The sequence below is a fragment of the Hylobates moloch genome, unplaced genomic scaffold (genome assembly GCF_009828535.3).
Source record: "Hylobates moloch isolate HMO894 unplaced genomic scaffold, HMol_V3 SCAFFOLD_5, whole genome shotgun sequence".
Classification (NCBI taxonomy): Eukaryota; Metazoa; Chordata; class Mammalia; order Primates; family Hylobatidae; genus Hylobates; species Hylobates moloch.
Window position 1 is genome coordinate 150,297,403 of NW_026652280.1, and position 19,535 is coordinate 150,316,937.

Here is a 19,535-nt window from a genome sequence, read left to right on the forward strand (position 1 = left end):
TGCCCTTCTTTGTCTCTTTTGATCTTTGTTGGTTTAAAGTCCCTTTTATCAGGGACTAGGATTGCAATCCCTGCTTTTTTCTTTTTTTCTTTTTTTTTTTCTTGCTTTCCATTTTCTTGGTAAATATTCCTCCATCCTTTTATTTTGAGCCTCTGTGTGTCTTTGCATATGAGATAGGTCTCCTGAATACAGCACACTGATGGGTTTTGACTCAATATTGGCCCCCACTCTCTTCTTGCTTGTAGAGTTTCTGCAGAGAGATCTGCTGTTAGTCTCATGGGCTTCCCTTTGTAAATAACCTGACCTTTCTCTCTGGCTGCCCTTAAAATTTTTTTCTTTCATTCCAACCTTGGTCAATCTGACAACAATGAGACAGAAAATTAACAAGGATATTCAGGACATGAACTCAGCTCTGAACCAAGTGGACCTAATAGATATCTACAGAACTCTCTACCCCAAATCAAGAGAATATACATTCTTCTCAGCACCACATAGCACTTATTCTAAAATCGACCACATAATTGGAAGTAAAACACTCTTCAGCAAATGGAACAGAATGGAAATCATAACAGTCTCTCAGACCACAGTGCAATCAAATTAGAACTCAGGATTAAGAAACTCACTCAAAACTGCACAACTGCATGGAAAGTAAACAACCTCCTCCTGAATGACTACTGGGTAAATAACAAAATTAAGGCAGAAATAAAGAAGTACTTTGAAACCAGTGAAAACAAAGAGACAAGGTACCAGAATCTCTGGGACACAGCTAAACCAGGGTTAAGAGGGAAATTTATAGCACTAAATGCCCACATCAGAGAGTGGAAAAGATCTAAAATCGACACCCTAACATCACAATTAAAAGAATTGGAGAAGCAAGAGCAAACAAGTTCAAAAGCTAGCAAAAGACAAGAAATAACTAAGATCAGAGCAGAACTGAAGGGGACAGAGACATGAAAAACCCTTCGAAAACTGCATGAACCCTGGAGCTGGTTTTTTGAAAAGATTAACAAAATAGATAGACCACTATGCAGACTAATAAAGAATAAAAGGGAGAAGAATCAAATAGACACAATAAAAAATGATAAAGGGGATCTCACCACTGATCCCACAGAAATACAAACTACCATCACAGAATACTAGAAACACCTCTATGCAAATAAACTAGAAAATCTAGAAGAAATGGATAAATTCCTGGACACCTACACCCTCCCAAGACTAAACCAGAAAGAAGTTGAATCTGTGAATAGACCACTAACAAGTTCTGAAATTGAGGAAGTAATTAATAGCCCACCAACCAAAAAATGCTCAGGACCAGACGGATTCACAGCCAAATTCTACCAGAGGTACAAAGAAGAGCTGGTACCATTCCTTCTGAAACTATTCCAAACAATAGAATAAGAGGGATTCCTCCCTAACTCATTTTATGAGGGCAGTATCATCCTGATTCCAAAACCTGGCAGAGACACAATAAAAAAAGAAAATTTCAGGCCAATATCCCTAATGAACATCGATGCGAAAATCCTCAGTAAAATACTGGCAAACCGAATCCAGCAGCACATCAAAAAGCTTATCCACCACAATCAAGTTGGCTTTATCCCTGGGATGGAAGGCTAGTTCAACATATGCAAATCAATAAACGTAATCTGTCACATAAACAGAACCAATGACAAAAATCACACGATTATCTCAATACGTGCAGAAAAGGCCTTCGATAAAATTCAACACCCTTCATGCTAAAAAACTGTCAATAAACTAGGTATTGATGGAACATATCTCAAAATAATAAGAGCTATGCTGGGCGCGGTGGCTCACGCCTGTAATCCCAGCACTTTGGGAGGCCGAGGCGGGCAGATCATGAAGTCAGGAGATCGAGACCATCCTGGCTAACATGGTGAAAACCCGTCTCTATTAAAAATACAAAAAATTAGCCGGGCGAGGTGGCGGGCGCCTGTAGTCCCAGCTACTTGGGAGGCTGAGGCAGGAGAATGGCGTGAACCCCGGGGGGGCGGAGCCTGCAGTGAGCAGAGATTGCGCCACTGCACTCCAGCCTGGGCGACAGCGAGACTCTGTCTCAAAAAAAAAAAATAATAATAATGAGAGCTATTTATGACAAACCTACAGCCAATATCATACTGAATGGGCAAAAACTGGAAGCATTCCCTTTGAAAACTGGCACAAGATAAGGATGTCCTTTCTCACCACTGCTATTCAACATAGTGTTGGAAGTTCTGGCCAGGGCAATCAGGCAAGAGAAAGAAATAAAGGGTATTCAAATAGAAAGAGAGAAAGTCAAAATGTCTCTGTCTGCAGATGACATGATTATATACTTAGAAAACCCCATTGTCTCAGCCCAAAAACTCCTTAAGCTGACAAGCAACTTCAGCAAAGTCTCAGGACACAAAATTAATGTGCAAAAATCACAAGCATTCCTATACACTAATAATAGACAAGCAGAGAGCCAAATCATGAGTGAACTCCCATTCACAACTGCTATGAAGAAAATAAAATACCTAGGAATACAACTTAAAGGGAAGTGAAGGACCTCTTCAATGAGAACTACGAAAAGAACTCAAGGAAATAAGAGAGGACACAAACAAATGGAAAAACATTCCATGCTCATGGATAGGAAGAATCAATATTGTGAAAATGGCCATACTGCCCAAAGTAATTTATAGATTCAATGTTATTCCCATCTAGCTACCATTGACTTTCTTCACAGAACTAGAAAAAAACTACTTTAAATTTCATATGGAATGAAAAAAGAGATCATAAAGTCAAAACAATCCTAAGCAAAAAAAAAAAAAAAAAAAACAAAGCTGAAGGTATTATGCTACCTGACTTCAAACTACTACAAGGCTACAGTAACTAAAACAGTATGGTACTGGTACCAAAACAGATATATAGACCAATGGAACAGAACAGAGACCTCAGAAATAACACCACATATCTAGAACCATCTGATGTTCGACAAACCTAACAAAAACAAGCAATGGGGAAAGGATTCCCTATTTAATAAATGGTGCTGGGAAAACTGGCTAGACATATGCAGAAAGCTGAAACTGGATCCCTTCCTTATACCTTATACAAAAATTAACTCAAGATGGATTAAAGACTTAAATGTAAGACCTAAAACCATACAAACCCTAGAAGAAAACCTAGGCAATACCATTTAGGACATAGGCATAGGCAAAGACTTCATGACTAAAACACCAAAAGCAATGGCAACAAAAGCCAAAATTGACAAGTGCGATCTAATTAAACTAAAGCGCTTCTGCTCAGCAAAAGAAACTATCATCAGAGTGAACAGGCAACCTACAGAATGGGAGAAAATTTTTGCAATCTACCCATCTGACAGCTCTAAAATCCAGAATCCACAAGGAACTTAAAGAAATTTACAAGAAAAAAACAACCCCATCAAAAAGTGGGCAGAGGATATGAACAGATACTTCTCAAAAGAAGACATTTGTGCGGCCAACAAACATGAAAAAAAGCTCATCACCACTGGTCATTAGAGATACGCAAATCAAAACCACAATGAGATACCAGCTCACGCCAGTTAGAATGTCAATCATTAAAAAGTAAGGAAACAACAGATGCTGGAGAGGATGTGGAGAAATAGGAACACTTTTACACTGTTGGTGGGAGTGTAAGTTAGTTCAACCATTGTGGAAGACAGTGTGGTGATTCCTCAAGGATCTAGAACCAGAAATAGCATTTGACCCAGCAATCCCATTACTGAGTATATACCAAAAAAATTATAAATCTTTCTACTATAAAGACACATGCAGATGTATGTTTACTGTAGCACTATTTACAATAGCAAAGGCTTGGAACCAACCCAAATGCCCACCAATGATAGATTGGATAAAGAAAATGTGGCACATATACACCATGGAATACTATGCAGCCGTAAAAAAGAATGAGTTCATGACATTTGCAGGGACATGGATGAAGCTGGAAACCATCATCATCCTCAGCAAACTAATGCAGGAACAGAAAACCAAACACTGCATGTTTTCACTCATAAGTGGGAGTTGAACAATGAGAATACATGGGCACAGGGAGGGGAACATCACACACTGGGGCCTGTCAGTGGGTGGAGGGAAAGGGGAGGGAGAGCATTAGGACAAATCCCTAATGCATGCAAGGCTTAAAACCTAGATGATGGGTTGATAGTTGCAGCAAACTACCATGGCACATGTATACCTACGTAAGAAACCTGCATATTCAGCACATTTCAGCACATGTATTTCAGAACTTAAAGAAAAAAAAATTAGCAATATGCCTGTTGGTGACTGTGTTAGGTTGAGTTCTCCAGAAACAGACCCTGAGGCAAGGGCAATTTTCTTATCCCATGTTATGGGTTGAATTGTGACCCCAAATGATACTGTGAAGTCCTAACTCTGGGTATCTGTTAGTGTGACCTTATTTGGAAATTTTATCTTTGCAAATGTTATCAAGTTAATGTGAGGTTATTAAGGTAGGTCTTAATACAATACGACTAGTGTCTTTATAAGAAGACAATGTGAAGACACACAGGGAGAAAACCATGGGACAACAGAAGCAGAGATTGCAATGACAAACTTGTGAGCCAAGGCCCATCATGGACTGACAGTGACCACCAAAAGCTAGAAAGGGGCAAAGGATTCTCCCCTATAGGTTTCAGAGGGAGCATGGCTTTTCTGACACCTTATTTTGAGTTTCTAGCTTCCAGAACTATAAGACAAAAACTTTCTGTTGTTTTAAACCATGGAGTATGTATCAGTTTTAAGAGCAGCCTAGGAAATTAATACATCCTATCAGTTGATAATTACCTAGTCTGGACAAATCTTCCCGTCTTTGAGGATTACCACGGAGAAAAAGAATGTAAGGTATCTATGAACAACAACAACAAATAACAGAAAAAAATGGAAAAGAAAAGCATACAGGAAATCAAAATATATTACATAATGTACCTCTGAAATTATTTACTACAGGACTCAGTAGAAAATTTCAGGAAAATATTTTTCATAAAAGAATACAAGAATTTACACCTTCACTACTTGTCTTTCAGAAACATGGAAAAATAACTAAGCCAATTGTATTTTTCAATAATTTGTATTTATAACATTAAATAATATTGATTTACCTGATTGAAGTCCAAAAAATAGTTCCTCATCTTGAAGTAGTTCTTGAACACAATCTAATCTCATGTTAATGGTTTCAATATCAACTAGAGGCTCTAATATATTAGAACGAAGTCGTCTACTCCCTCCAGGAGTCTTAGTATAATTTAGAACACCAAAGAGAGTGTGATTATTCCTTTCAAAACACAAGAAATGTCAGTAAGAATACAAAGAAAAATGCAAGAAATTTCATTTCACTTTGTAATTAAATAATCCTATAATCTACAGCAATGATTCTTAAACTTTACTGTGCATACAATTACATGAGTTTCTAATTCAGTAGGTCTAAGAAAAAGCATGAGGATCTACATTTTGGGCCAGGCACAGTGGCTTACACCTATAATCTCAACAACACTCTGGGAGGCCAAGGCAGGAGGAATGCTTGAACCCAGGAGTTCAAGACCAGCATGGACAACATAGTGAGACCCTGTGTCTACAAAAAACTAAAAATTAACTGGACATGGTGGCACAGGCCTTTAGTCCCAGTTACTGAGGAGGCTGAGATGGGAGGATTGCTTGAGCCCAGGAGGTCAAGCCTGCAGTGAACCATACTTGCACCACTGTATTCCAGTGTGGAGACAGAGTGAGATCTTGTCTCAAAAAAAAAAAATGTTTTTAGATATATTTTGATTTTTTGAAGGGTTTTTTTGTGTCTCTATTTCCTTCAGTTCTGCTCTGATCTTAGTTATTTCTTGCCTTCTGCTAGCATTTGAATGTGTTTGCTCTTGCTTCTCTAGTTCTTTTAATTGTGATGTTAGGGTATCAATTTTATATCTTTCCTGCTTTCTCTTGTGGGCATTTAGTGCTATAAACTTCCCTCTACACACTGCTTTAAATGTGTCCCAGAGATTCTGGTATGTTGTGTCTTTGTTCTCGTTGGCTTCAAAGAACATCTTTATTTCTGCCTTCACTTCGTTATGTACCCAGCAGTCATTCAGGAGCGGGTTGTTCAGTTTCCATGTAGTTGAGCGGTTTTGAGTGAGTTTCTTAATCCTGAGTTCTAGTTTGATTGCACTGTGGTCTGAGAGACAGTTTGGTATAATTTCTGTTCTTTTACATTTGCGGAACAGTGCTTTACTTCCAACTATGTGGTCAATTTTGGAATAGGTGTGGTGCTGAAACGAATGTATATTCTGTTGATTTGGGGTGGAGAGTTCTATAGATGTCTATTAGGTCCGCTTGGTGCAGAGCTCAGTTCAGTTCCTGGATATCCTTGTTAACTTTCTGTCTCATTGATCTGTCTAATGTTGACAGTTGGGTGTTAAAGTCTCCCACTATTATTTTGTGGGAGTCTAAGTCTCTTTGTAGGTATCTAAGGACTTGCTTTATGAATCTGGGTGCTCCTATATTGGGTGCATATATATTTAGGATAGTTAACTCTTCTTGTTGAATTGATCCCTTTACCATTATGTAATGACCTTCTTTGTCTCTTTTGATCTTTGTTGTGAATCCAGGAGCTGGTTTTTAAAAAGATCAACAAAACTGATAGATCGCTAGCAAGACTAATAAAGAAGAAAAGAGAGAAGAATCAAATAGATGCAATAAAAAATAATAAAGGGGATATCACTACCGATCCCACAGAAATACAAACTATCATCAGAGAATACTATAAACACCTCTACGCAAATAAACTAGAAAATCTAGAAGAAATGGATAAATTCCTCGACACATACACCCTCCCAAGACTAAACCAGGAAGAAGTTGAATCTGTGAATAGACCAATAACAGGCTCTGAAATTGAGGCAATAATTAATAGCTTACCAACCAAGAAAAGTCCAGGACCAGATGGATTCACAGCCAAATTCTACCAGAGATACAAGGAGGAGCTGGTACCATTCCTTCTGAAACATTCCAATCAATAGAAAAAGAGGGAATCCTCCCTAACTCATTTTATGAGGATATATTTTGAACAAGCTCCCAAATATGCTATTGGTCAATGAACTACACTTTAACAAGGATGAATAGAATCTCCTTGCACTTTATGACTTCTTTTATCGATCAGTTACAATATTCAGACTAATATAAAGTTTTCTAGTCTATTTATTCCATCCATAATAGCAAGATATTAATAATATATCCTTAAGGGAGGAGGGACTTTTATATTGTTAAAATAAGTATTTACTATAATCATCTTGTTCTGATGACAAGTACAAGACAATGTCATAATTCCTAGGTGATTTATAAAGAAATGAGCTATTCTAAAGAATGCTGGCCAGGCATGGTGGCGCATGCCTGTATTCCCAGCACTTTGGGAGGCAGAGGCAGGTGGATCACTTGAGGTTAGTTCAAGACCAGCCTGGCCAACACGGTGAAACCCCATCTCTACTGAAAAAAAAAAATACAAAAATTAGCCAGGTATAGTGGCAGGCATCTGTAATCCCAGCTTCTCAGGAGGCTGAGCCACGAGACTCACTTGAACTCCGGAGGTGGAGGTTGCAGTGAGCCGAGACTGTGGCACTGCACTCCAGCCTGGGCTACAAAGTGAGACTCTGTCTAAAACAAATAAACAAAAACAAAGAAACAAAAAAATGCATTTAGTTGGACTATTTATTCGACAACTTCATATAATACATGTAAAAAATCTGATTCATTTTAATATTCAACAAATTTTTTTTTTTTTTTGAGACGGAGTCTCGCTCTGTCACCCAGGCTGGAGTGCAGTGGCGCAATCTCGGCTCACTGCAAGCTCTGCCTCCCAGGTTCACGCCATTCTCCTGCCTCAGCCTCTCCGAGTAGCTGGGACTACAGGTGCCCGCCACCAAGCCCAGCTAATTTTTTGTATTTTTAGTAGAGACGGGGTTTCACCGTGGTCTACTCAAAACTCTATGCTAAACACTGGGCATACAAGATGGACATGATTCCTATCTCCATGGATCTTACAGCCTAATGGCGATTGCCAATAACTTTTTTTTTTTTTTTTTAGACAGAGTCTTGCTCTGTTGCACAGGCTGGAGTACAGTAGTACTATCTAGGCTCACTGCTACCTCTGCCTCCAGGGTTCAAGTGATTCTCATGGCTCAGCCTCCTGAGTAGCTGGGATTACAGGTGTGCCACTATGCTGGCTAAATTTTGTATTTGTGGTAAAGACAGGGTTTCACCATGGCGACCAGGCTGGTCTCAAACTCCTGGCCTCAAGTGATCCACCCATGTTGGCCTGCCCAGGGTGCTGGGATTATAGGCATAAGCCACCGCACCCAGCCATTGCCAATAACTTTTGTCAGTTTACTGGCCATGACTGAAGACAAGACAAAGAGCAAGGGGAAATAAACAATAAAAACAATAAACGCATAATCATATCAAAATAATTTTAGGTACAGAAACAGCTAAAAAAAAAAAAAAAAAAAAACAGGCTGGGCACGGTGGCTTACGCCTGTAATCCCAGCACTTTGGGATGCCGAGGGGGGCAGATCACGAGGTCAGGAGATCGAGACCATCTTGGCTAACATGGTGAAACCCTGTCCCTACTAAAAATACAAAAAAAAATTAGCTGGGCATGGTGGCAGGTGCCTGTAGTCCCAGCTACTTGGGAGGCTGAGGCAGGAGAATGGTGTGAACCTGGGAGGCAGAGCTTGCAGTGAGCTGAGATTGCACCACTGCACTCCAGCCTGGGCGACAGAGCGAGACTCCATCTCAAACAAACAAACAAACAAAAACAAAAAAAAAAACCAGGAATATACAGAGAAGGACCAGAGTGGTTGCTTTAGTTAGGCTGATTAAGAAAGACTTCCCTATGAATTTGACAGTAGAGTTGAGAACTGAATGATTAAAAAGAAGGCAGCAATGCAAAGATGATGATGGGATGGTAATCATGACAACAATAATGAGGACAGCTAACATAAAATGATACTTAGTAATGTACCCAGAATTGTTCCAAGCATTTTAAATGTATTAACTTGTTTAATTCTAATAACCATGTTATGAGATAGACCCTATTATTGGCCACATCATTTTACAACAGAAGTAACTTAAGTACAAGGAAATTAGGTAACTTGTCCCAGATTTCCAAGTAAGTAGCATAGCAGCAATTTAAGCTCAGGAAGTCTGGCTCCAGAACAAAAAAAGAAGATCAAGGTTAGTGGAGCTTTGCAAGTGGGGGTAAGAATAGAGGGAGATTCATGAAGAAGTTGATAGAGGCCAGGACATAGAAGTCCTTGTAGGCCAAAGAGTCTGGATTCTATTGTAAATGTAAGGAGAGCCACTGGAAGGTTTTCAGCAGAAGAGTTACAAGATCTGATTTCTGGATTAAAAGGATATCACGGTGTGACTACTATTAATATGTTGAGAATAAACTATAGGAGGGTAAGAAGAGGGCAGAAAGAAAAGCTAGGAGGGTATTATAGTAGTCTATGCTAAAGATGATAGAGGTTTGGGTTAGGGTAGTAGCCTTGGAAATGGTGAGAAGTGATCCAGAACCAGTATATACCCTGAAGGCTAGATCAAGAGGATTTTCCGATGAATCAAATCTGAGGTGTGAAAGGAGAGGAAACAAAAATGACTTTTAAGATTTAGTCATCATTCTACCAGATTTTTGTCATACCAATGTAAACAAATTTGTAGGGAACTACTCATATCAACTGGCTTGGCGGGGGGGGTCTCCCATCACATGTACAAAATTTTTTTTTTTTGAGAACTTATTTCTGCAGGAACAAAGGAGGTAAGGGGCACATATAAACCTCCCATTTGTTATAGAAATCAATAGATGTAATACTGCACTGAACAGGCAGCAAGCCTATGAAAGCACTGGAGCTATTCAGATAGTTCAGTACATAGAATATCCATCTTTTAACCTGAGGATTCTTTCATTTAAGTCTGTGAAAAGACTTTTCAGTTGTTCCTTTCAACTATAATACTAACTCCTGGAGATCTATCACTTAAGTATCTGTATCCCTAATATATAGCAGGAAGTCAAACAATGTTTGACAATGATAATGACAAATAATGATAAGGTATGAAACATGACAAGGTAAAACTGAATATAAAACACTTTGTAATAACTACCAGGCTTGGTCATTGACTTTCTATGCTATGATAACATAGAATAGCATAGAAAGTCAAAGACAGAGTATTTTTAACCTATAACCTAATGGATGTGAAGTGGTATCTAACTGTGGTTTTATTTGTAGTTCCCTAATGACTAGTAAAGTTGAGCATCTTTTCAGGTACTTACTGGCCATTTATTTACCTTCCTTGTGAAAATGTCTATTAAGTTCCTTTACCCAGTTCTGAACTGGGTTGTTTTTTGTTATTTAGTACAAATATCTTTTTAAAACTTGATTTTGGTGAAACATCTGACCAGTTCAGCAATAACAGTACAATGATTTACAACTTGCTTATTTAATATTTCTCTACCATTAGCTGGGCATGGCAGTGTGTGCCCATAGTTTCAGCTACTTGGGAGGATGAGGCAGGAGAATCATTTGAGCCCAGGAGTTTGAGATCAGCCTGGACAAAATAGCAAGACCCTACCTCTTAAATAAAATTCTTCATCAAATAATTCAAAGAAGTTTGAATTAGGCTGAGAGCAGTAGCTCACGGCTGTAATCCCAGCACTTTGGGAGGCCGAGGCAGGTGGATAATTTGAGATCAAGAATTTGAGACCAGTCTGGCCAATATGGTGAAACCCTGTCTCTACTAAAAATACAAAAATTAGCTAGGCATGGTGGCACATGCCTGTAGTCCCAGCTACTTGGGAGGCTGAGACAGAATTGCTTGAACCTAGGAGGCAGAGGTTGCAGTGAGCCGAGATCACACCACTGCACTCCAGCCTGGGCAACAAGAGCAAAACTCCATCTCAAAATTAAAAAAATAAATAAATAAATAAAAAATAAAAGAACTTTAAAGTAACTATTAACAGAAACTAAAATATAACGATATATTTTATAAGAATAAAATGGATGATCTTACCTACAGTCTTGATTATTAATTAACAATTCAAGGTTTTGGGCTGATGATGAATCTATCATGGCTGTCTGTTCACTACCCTGGAAACAAATCTTCAGCGATTTTGGTGCATAAACTGAATTTTGAATAAATTCAACATATTTTAACAAAGCTGCAACAGCTGCAAGGCAGTAATACCTAAAAGATGACCAATAATACATCACTATAAGTCTTTAATATAAAAAATTATCTATTTCCCCTTAATTTAAGAAAAATTATAAATATTTGCATAGCATTGCTTAAACTCAAAAGGAAAAGGTACACCAGGTATTTCATATTTTTGAAAACTAGGTAAATAACCTCTAAATCATAAAAATGAATGAAAATAAATAATTTGTTCAAGTCTGACACTTGAGGGACTTCAAATTCCGATAAATCCTGTGTTAGGAGATAACATTCAATCAAAGGTAATTTGCATCAATTTTTGATGTACCATTCTAAGTATTCAAATAATGTTGGGAATGTCTGATACTTTATTTATTTATTTATTTTGAGACAGGGTCTAGCTCTGTCATCCAGGCTGGGGTACGGTGGTGTGATCTCGGCTCACTGCAACCTCCACCTCCCAGGCTCAAGCAATACTCCTGCCTCAGCCTCCCAAGTAGCTAGGATGACAGTCATGCACCACCACACCCAGGTAATTTTTGTATCTTTGGTAGAGATGAGGTTTTGCCATGTTGCTGAGGCTAGTCTCAAACTCCTTGGCCTCCCGAAGTGCTGGGATTTCAGGCGCGAGTCACTGTGCCTAGCCTGGAAAAATCTGGTAATTTAATGGTAGAATCAGGTCTCAATGTACAGAGAAGTATATTATGATCTCAGTGAGAATAATGATTGTTATTAACTGAGTAAAAAGGTAATCCAACCTGGCTCAAAGAAAGTATCTATTTCATATGTTCTAGGAAATATGTGTTCCAAAAATATCATTCTCTGTCTCATGCTGAATCTTTTAGGAGTAAAGACAGAAAGAAACAGGAACACAGCTTTACCTGTGTTTCACTTCTACACCCTCACATTTCCAGTTTACTGTAGCTACTTGAGCCTTTCACTCCAAAGTAAAGTGAGCAGGAACCATTAGGTCAATAGCTTATGACTAATTTGGAGAAATTCTATATAAATTCAGTTAGCAATATATGCCTTGTGTATAAATTTTAATTAACTATTTCACTATTTCAATAATTACTATGTATTATGAACCAGGTAATTTTCCAGGTGGTAGGAATGCAGCAGAGAACAAAACAGACAAACGTCCCTGCCCTTGTGGAACTCACACTGGAGATTTATTTACTTTCCTTAAGTTATAACTTACTTGATATGATATTGGTAGCTGTGGGCTAGTAAAAAAATAAATAAATACATAACTTACTTGGACTGAACCTCCATTAGGACAGTGCTGAATTCTGCTATGCATAACTGTTCAATGTACTCTAATCCTTTTGTTTCATTGAAGTATTTCCTTTGGATAGTAGTGAAATTAACATTCTGAAAAGAAGTTTTAATTTCAAAATGAAGTTTGAAGTGCCATGCGCTTGCCCAAAACTGCTTTCTTAAACACATGCTAGGTAAGTGGCTTAAATATTGTATAAAAATTTCAACATTTAAATAAGAACTTTTCTTATTTATATAAAAAGAATGATTATCCTTGCTAAGTGAATTATAGTACAGTTTGTATCTCTTATTAGACCTTACTCTTATGAGATTTAATGGAATATGTTAGATACAATAATAAAAAATAAACATGACAGTCTATGCCTTTTAGTAATTTTTTGTATAGAAATAACGTTTCATAGTTTTATATTCATCTTTCCATAGTCTATCATAATTGAGAAAGGGTAGATTCTTATAATGCCCCAGGTGAAAAGATTAAAACACCAATTCTACCTATGATATACTATTTACATAAAGTGAATTGACTTTATTTAGAACAAAGAGAAAATTATAATCTTTTTGAGACAGAGTCTCACTCTGTTGCCCAGGCTGGAGTACAGCGGCATGATCATAGCTCACTACAAATTTGAACTCCAGGGTACAAGCAATCTGCTTGCTTCATACTCCTGAGTAGCTGGGACTACAGGCACACACCATTACATCTGGCTGGTTAATTTTCTTTTTTTTTTTTAAGCAGAGACAAGCTCTCACTATGTTGCCTAGGCTGGTGTCAAACTCCTGGGCTCAAGTGATTCTCCCACATTGGCCTCCCAAAATGCTGGAATTCTGGAATTACCAGTGAGACACCAGCACCCGGTTGATAATGGAACTTTTAAAAAGCATCAAGTTGTTAAGTGAAAGGTTTACCTCCTTTGAATAAAACTAATGGTTAAGAAAAGGTAATATGATATCAATGGACTATGTAAGAGCTGTTAATAATGAAAAAATATCATGACCAAGTAGGGACATATCTTATTAACTCCAGTTTTCATATAAATAAAATTCTGAAAAGTCAAGTAACTTTTCTGATATTATACAGTTGATCTGTGCCAAAGCTGAGACTCAAATTTAGATTTCTTTGAAGTCCATTTTCCTTATACTTCATATGGCTGTTGATTTAATGCAGGTCTTTTTTTTTTTCTTAAGAGAGGGGTCTCACTATGTTGCCCAGGCTAGACTTGAACTACTGGACTCAAGTGATCCTCCCACCCTGGCCTCCCAAGTACCTGGGACTACAGGCACATGTCACTACACCTGGCTAATGAAGGTCTTCTTATGGTAAGTGTAGTCATAATAGTAATAATGATAATAATATTGAATTTCCACTCTGCTTAGAATACTTTTACCTCAAATACCTCCATGGCTTGCTCCCTCACTCCATTCAGAACTTTGCCCAAATGTAACCTTATCAATGAGGCCATCTCTGATTACCCTACATAAAATATCAATTTTCTAGGAGGTCGGTATCTCCTATTGTCCCTAATTTACTGATGAAAAAACTGAAGCTCCAAGAAGTTAAGTGTCTTGCACTAGATCACTTAGAGTCAAGATTTGAAACCGGGACAATCTGACTTCTCTATTCTTAAGCACTATGCTATACTGCCTTACTATTCAAATGTACTGAAATTATGTTGTTTTTGCCTTTGGAGGACTTATCCCCCATTCCATGTGATTCTGGAAGCCCTAGCTATCATAGTATTCTGTGTCTCACAGCGAAAGGATTAGTCAATCATAGTGTATCTACCCCCAGAAATAGTGATTACTTTAACGTGTGAGAAACTGAACAAAGCGGGATCAGTCAGCATCCTTCCCTGGAATTCATACGTGGACAACAGAATAAAGAAATTGTTTTCCCTCTGGGTTAGCTAAGCTGAGATGACATCAGCCTTGAGCCATTAGCAATCATCTTCTTAAATCTCATAGAAGTAAACTATCTGCAGTAGAAAAAGGATGATATGGGGAATGAGAGTAGCGATAAAGATTCTCTCTTTGACCAAACTCTACCTGGGCTACTATGAGCCTTCTTCTCAACTAAGCCTCCATCCGGCCTATAAAGACTTGAACGAAACACTAACATTGTTTCTACCTGCTCAAAGCCACATCGCTAGGATGACCTTAGCCTCTCATAAAGTGCCAGCCTAAGAAAACTCAGGCTGCCAAAAAAAATTTACTGTTTATTCCACTTAACACCTAAAGATAGGGTCCCTGTCTCCTATCCTCTGTGGGAGAGTAGGAGCCTAACTTCGGTAAGTGCCAGTTAGCAAACACAGATTTTTTGTTGTTGTTGTTGTTCTTTTGAGATGGAGTCTTGCTCTGTCGCCCAGGCTGGAGTGCAGTGGCACAATCTCGGTTCGCTGCAACCTCCTTCTCCCAGGTTCAAGTGGTTCTCCTGCCTCACCTTCCCCAGTAGCTGGGACTACAGGCGCATGCCACCAGGCCTGGCTAATTTTTTTGTATTTTTAGTAGAGATGGGGTTTCACCGTGTTAGCCAGGATGGTCTCGATCTCCTGACCTTGTCATACACCCGCCTCAGCCTCCGAAAGTGCTGGGATTACGGGCATGAGCCACCGCACGCGGTCTTACTTTTTGTTATAGTAATTTTTCACTTCCCTGACTCTACTGAGCTTGTGCTTACTCCTCCTTACTCCCTTATTCTCCCATTAAAATGCCCAGTATAAACTGAAGTTCAATTCAGTCCACACTGGACTCTTTTCTCTGTTGCAACAGCATATTACTGATTAAAATATTTAGCTAGTGTTTGGCGTTATTTACCTTTGACAGTGGGAACAGGATCTGTTCAACCATTGACTTCCCAGTTACATAAGCCAATACATTTCCTTTTTTGCATAAGGTAGTTTACATTAGATTTCTCTTATTTATAACCAAAAGAACTATAAGGCCTAATCAGAACAACAACAAAACATGAAAGTTGGAAAGGTATGGATAAATAGGCGTAATGAAAAGAAGTATAAAGTTATAAATGAAAAAGAACAGATAAAGTGATTCGTCTAACAGACAACAGATTTAGAATAGGGACTACCTCTGGCAATGAGTCAAAGGCAGCTCATCTATACAGGATCTCTAAGAGTACCACGACAAATCTTATATGACTGCAGATGCTGAAGATATTAGGAACAGGAAAGGAACTCACTGGACTCCAAACCTCAGCTTGGTTCCAAATGTGTTAAAGTAAAAGATAAGTCTACAAACATAACAAAATATAGTATATTCTGAAAATAATTTGCACTCCTAAGGAATTATTCCAACTGCAATGCTGTCTACATGGTTTGGAGCCACAGCCGCCATTCTTGCTGGATAAGGTTCCACAGTGCTTACCCACCACAGTCCTACAGATGGACACTACAGTAGCAGGCTAATTGTAAGGCAGTACATGTTATCAGGGGAAGCTGAAACAATTCTGTAATACAAATTAGATTCCCTATAGAAAAAGGTACTTGCTGACAGGTGCTATCCCCTAAGAACTTCAATTTCAACTAGTCTGACAGCACAATAAGTAGTTTCCAGGAAACACATGTAAGGGAAACCTATGCTTTCTCTATGGGTCTGCCCCTTGTATACTCTGAGAAACGTCCTTATTACCTAAAACATTTTTTCTTTTGTTTAAAGTAGATCAGGGGTGCCAAATCAAATAAGTAAATTCCCTATCATTTTTATTATCTATATTAACAGTCCCTTAGATTAGGATTTGTATTTGGTGATTACTTTAGGACTCTAAATATAAAGTTACTAAAATTATTGTTCTTTATAATGATATTATTAAGTAAATTTTAAATAAAGTGATTAGGGCCGGGCATAGTGACTCACTCACGCCTGTAATCCCAGCACTTTGGGAGGCCGAGGCGGGCAGATCACTTGAGGTCAGGAGCTTGAAAATAGCCTGGCCAACATGGTGAAACCCCATCTCTACTAAAAATACAAAAATTAGCTGGGTGTGGTAACACACGCCTGTAGTGCCAGCTACTCGGGAGGCTGAGGCAGGAGAATCGCTCGAACTCGGGAGCTAGAAGTTGCAGTAAGATGAGATCATTCCATTGCACTCCAGCCTGGGTGACAGAGTGAAACTCTGTCTCAAAAAAATAAATAAATAATAAATAATAAATAAATAAATAAGTGATTAGATCTTGAATGTTACAAACAGTAAACATCACTTACCTTGAAATTTTCTGTGATCAGAGTGAACAACTTGGTGGAATTCCCCACAGCACAAGCAGTATTTGACATTATTATTTCCAAAGGTGATAAAATTTTAAGTTTAGTGATCACCTGAAATCATTTGAATAAATAATTTCTTAAATAAAGCTTAGGAAATAAAAAAGTTCCATATTTTTCTGAGATAAGTACTTAAAATTAATTCATAGATACACAAAATTATAATTGTCCTAATGATATATTTCAATTAAAATATGTTTCTAGCCAGGTGGGTTCACACCTGTAATCCCAGCACTTTGGGAGGCTGAGGCGGGCAGATCACTTGAGGCCAGGAGTTCGAGACCCACCTGGCCAACATGGTGAAACCCTGTCTCTACTAAAAAAAAAAAAAAAAATACAAAAATTACCCGAGCATGGTGGTGCATGCCTGTAATCCCAGCTACTCAGGAGGCTGAGGCATGAGAATTGTTTGAGCCCAGGAGGCAAAGGTTGCAGTAAGCTGAGATCGCACCAGGCACCTTTGCACTCCAGTCTAGGCGGCAGAGGGAAAATCTGTCTCAAAAACAAACAGACAAACAAACACCACCACCACCACTGCCAACAAAATATATACGTATATATATTTCTAATGGTAGTATATTAAACATATATCTCCTATATAACTACTAATATAAAATACTGTCATAAAATAGCCTATATTTTACTCACAATAGTTTCTAACAGCCGTAAGTTCAAAAATTAATTTGAACTTATCAAATATATATTCCCAAAATTGTTTTTAAATAAATTCTTACACTTAGTATTTTATCCATCTCCATGAAAAATATAAATACATCCAATAAGGGTAACTGTGGGCCAGGTGAGGTGGTTCACGCCTGTAATCTCAGCACTTTGGGAGGCCAAGGCGAGTGGATCACTTGAGGTCAGGAGTTCACAAACAGCTTGGCCAACATGGTGAAACCCTGTCTCTACTAAAAATACAAAAATTAGCCAGGCTTGGTGGTGCGCACCTGCAATCCCAGCTACTTGGGAGGCTGAGGCAGGAGAATTGCTTGAACACAGGAGGCAGAGGTCGCAGTGAGTCAAGATTGCACCACTGCACTCCAACCTGGAGTGACACATTGTCTCAAAAAAAAAAAAAAAAAAGGTAACTATGGCAATACAATCAGTATGGCCACACTGGTACACAGATTAAGTGTTGAAAAGTACATAAACACAGATGAGAAACATCTGCCTCATGCCTTAGCTTTTCATAAAAGAAGGTGTATTTCTTAAAACTATTCTAAACACAAATTCTCAATTTGTCTAACATTCCTGTTTTTTAAAAACTTTTTTCCTACTCTTTTGAAATTGTATAAAAGTATAAAATACTGACAGATGAAGTTAGTATGCAATAGTAGTATCATTAAGGTTGTTAGGTATAATAAAAAATTAATTATTAGGAAAGGGAAGTCTATATACCGGAGGACTATAAAGAGGAACTAAAGGAAGAGAATTAAAAAATAATGAAACACTAGAAATAAAACACTAGATCACATCTTCAAAATAATAATTGACTAGGCTCGATGGCTCATGCCTATAATTCTAGTACTTTGGGAACCCGAGGGGCAATTCAACTTCTGAGGGGGCAGGATCACTTGAGTCTAGGAGTTTGAGACTAGCTTGGGTAACAGAACAAGACCTCATCTATACAAAAAATATTTAAAAATCAGCTGTATGTGATGGTGTTTGCCTGTGGTCCCTGCTACTCAAGAGGCTGAGGTGGGAGGCTGCAGTGAATCATGATCATGCTACTGCACTTCAGCCTAGGCAAAAGAGCAAGACCTTTTAAAAATAAAATAAAATAATAATTGAGTTAAATAACATAGAAATTAGGAGTAAACTATCTCTACCTGATAGATCATGCAAATTCCCACGACAATAGGTGAGTGGCCCAAATGAATGAGTGATATAAAATGAAGGCAAAATAAGAAGTGAAGGCAAGAAGTTAAGAGGCTAAATTCTGACTGATCTAAGATACTAGTTTTCTTTACCTCTGAAAAAATAAAATTCAAATACAGTTCAGTGGAAATAATCCTCTGGAGTTAGCATTATCATGGGTTTGGGCCATAATCCTGAAAGACACAATCTCAAATGCCGTAATCCTGAATGTCGAAATCCCAAAAGAGCAAAATCCATAAAGTCTAAAAATCCCCAAAATCCCAATACCAAAAGACCAAAATCCCAAAAACACAGTTTTGGAAGAAATAACTTCAAAAACAATTTTAAAGATATTGATTTGCATTTTTAAAAGGGGATTTATTTGAGAAACATATAAAAACACAACAGCACACTTTATAGACCACTTTACGGAAGGCAATAATAACATATTTTTGCAAGCACAAACACTTAAGTGTACTAATGACAGTCACACAGGTATAATAACAGTTATGAGCAGACAAACTATATTCACAAAAAAATTAGTCAAAAAATAGAAATTAGTCAAAAAGCAAAATGTATAAATGCATATCACTATGGTTGGTAATTGTCTGCACCAAGCTTCATAAATATGGTCATCTGAAATACCACCAGGGACAACCTAAGTCTTTTGATGAGATAGATCAAAAACTTCTATGGGTCACCACATACACAGTTGCCTGAAGAGCTGAGATTTCAAGAAATAAATTTTATCTTTCATAAATAAATGATGTACAAAAAGGACATGTCTTCATTTATCAAAAAAATTTCAACATTTTTACATATATGCACAATGCTTACACACAGTCAATGTTGTGATAATGAACTTCTGTGGAGTCAAATTTCTGATGTCCAAGGCAGCAGCAGAAGAGTCTGTCC

The 19,535-nt window shown here is 38.0% G+C and overlaps 1 protein-coding gene across 1 annotated transcript in view; it reads right to left on the minus strand.

Annotated features, from left to right (window-relative positions):
• MSH4 (mutS homolog 4) overlaps positions 1 to 19,535 on the minus strand; it is a 130,323-nt gene that overhangs the window by 96,008 nt on the left and 14,780 nt on the right. The window contains exons 4-7 of the mRNA XM_032155555.2: positions 16,704 to 16,814; positions 12,469 to 12,584; positions 11,070 to 11,243; positions 5,129 to 5,301 (exon numbers count right to left, since the gene is read on the minus strand). Coding sequence (XP_032011446.1) covers positions 5,129 to 5,301; positions 11,070 to 11,243; positions 12,469 to 12,584; positions 16,704 to 16,814 — 574 coding nt within the window. The remainder of the gene's footprint in view (positions 1 to 5,128; positions 5,302 to 11,069; positions 11,244 to 12,468; positions 12,585 to 16,703; positions 16,815 to 19,535) is intronic.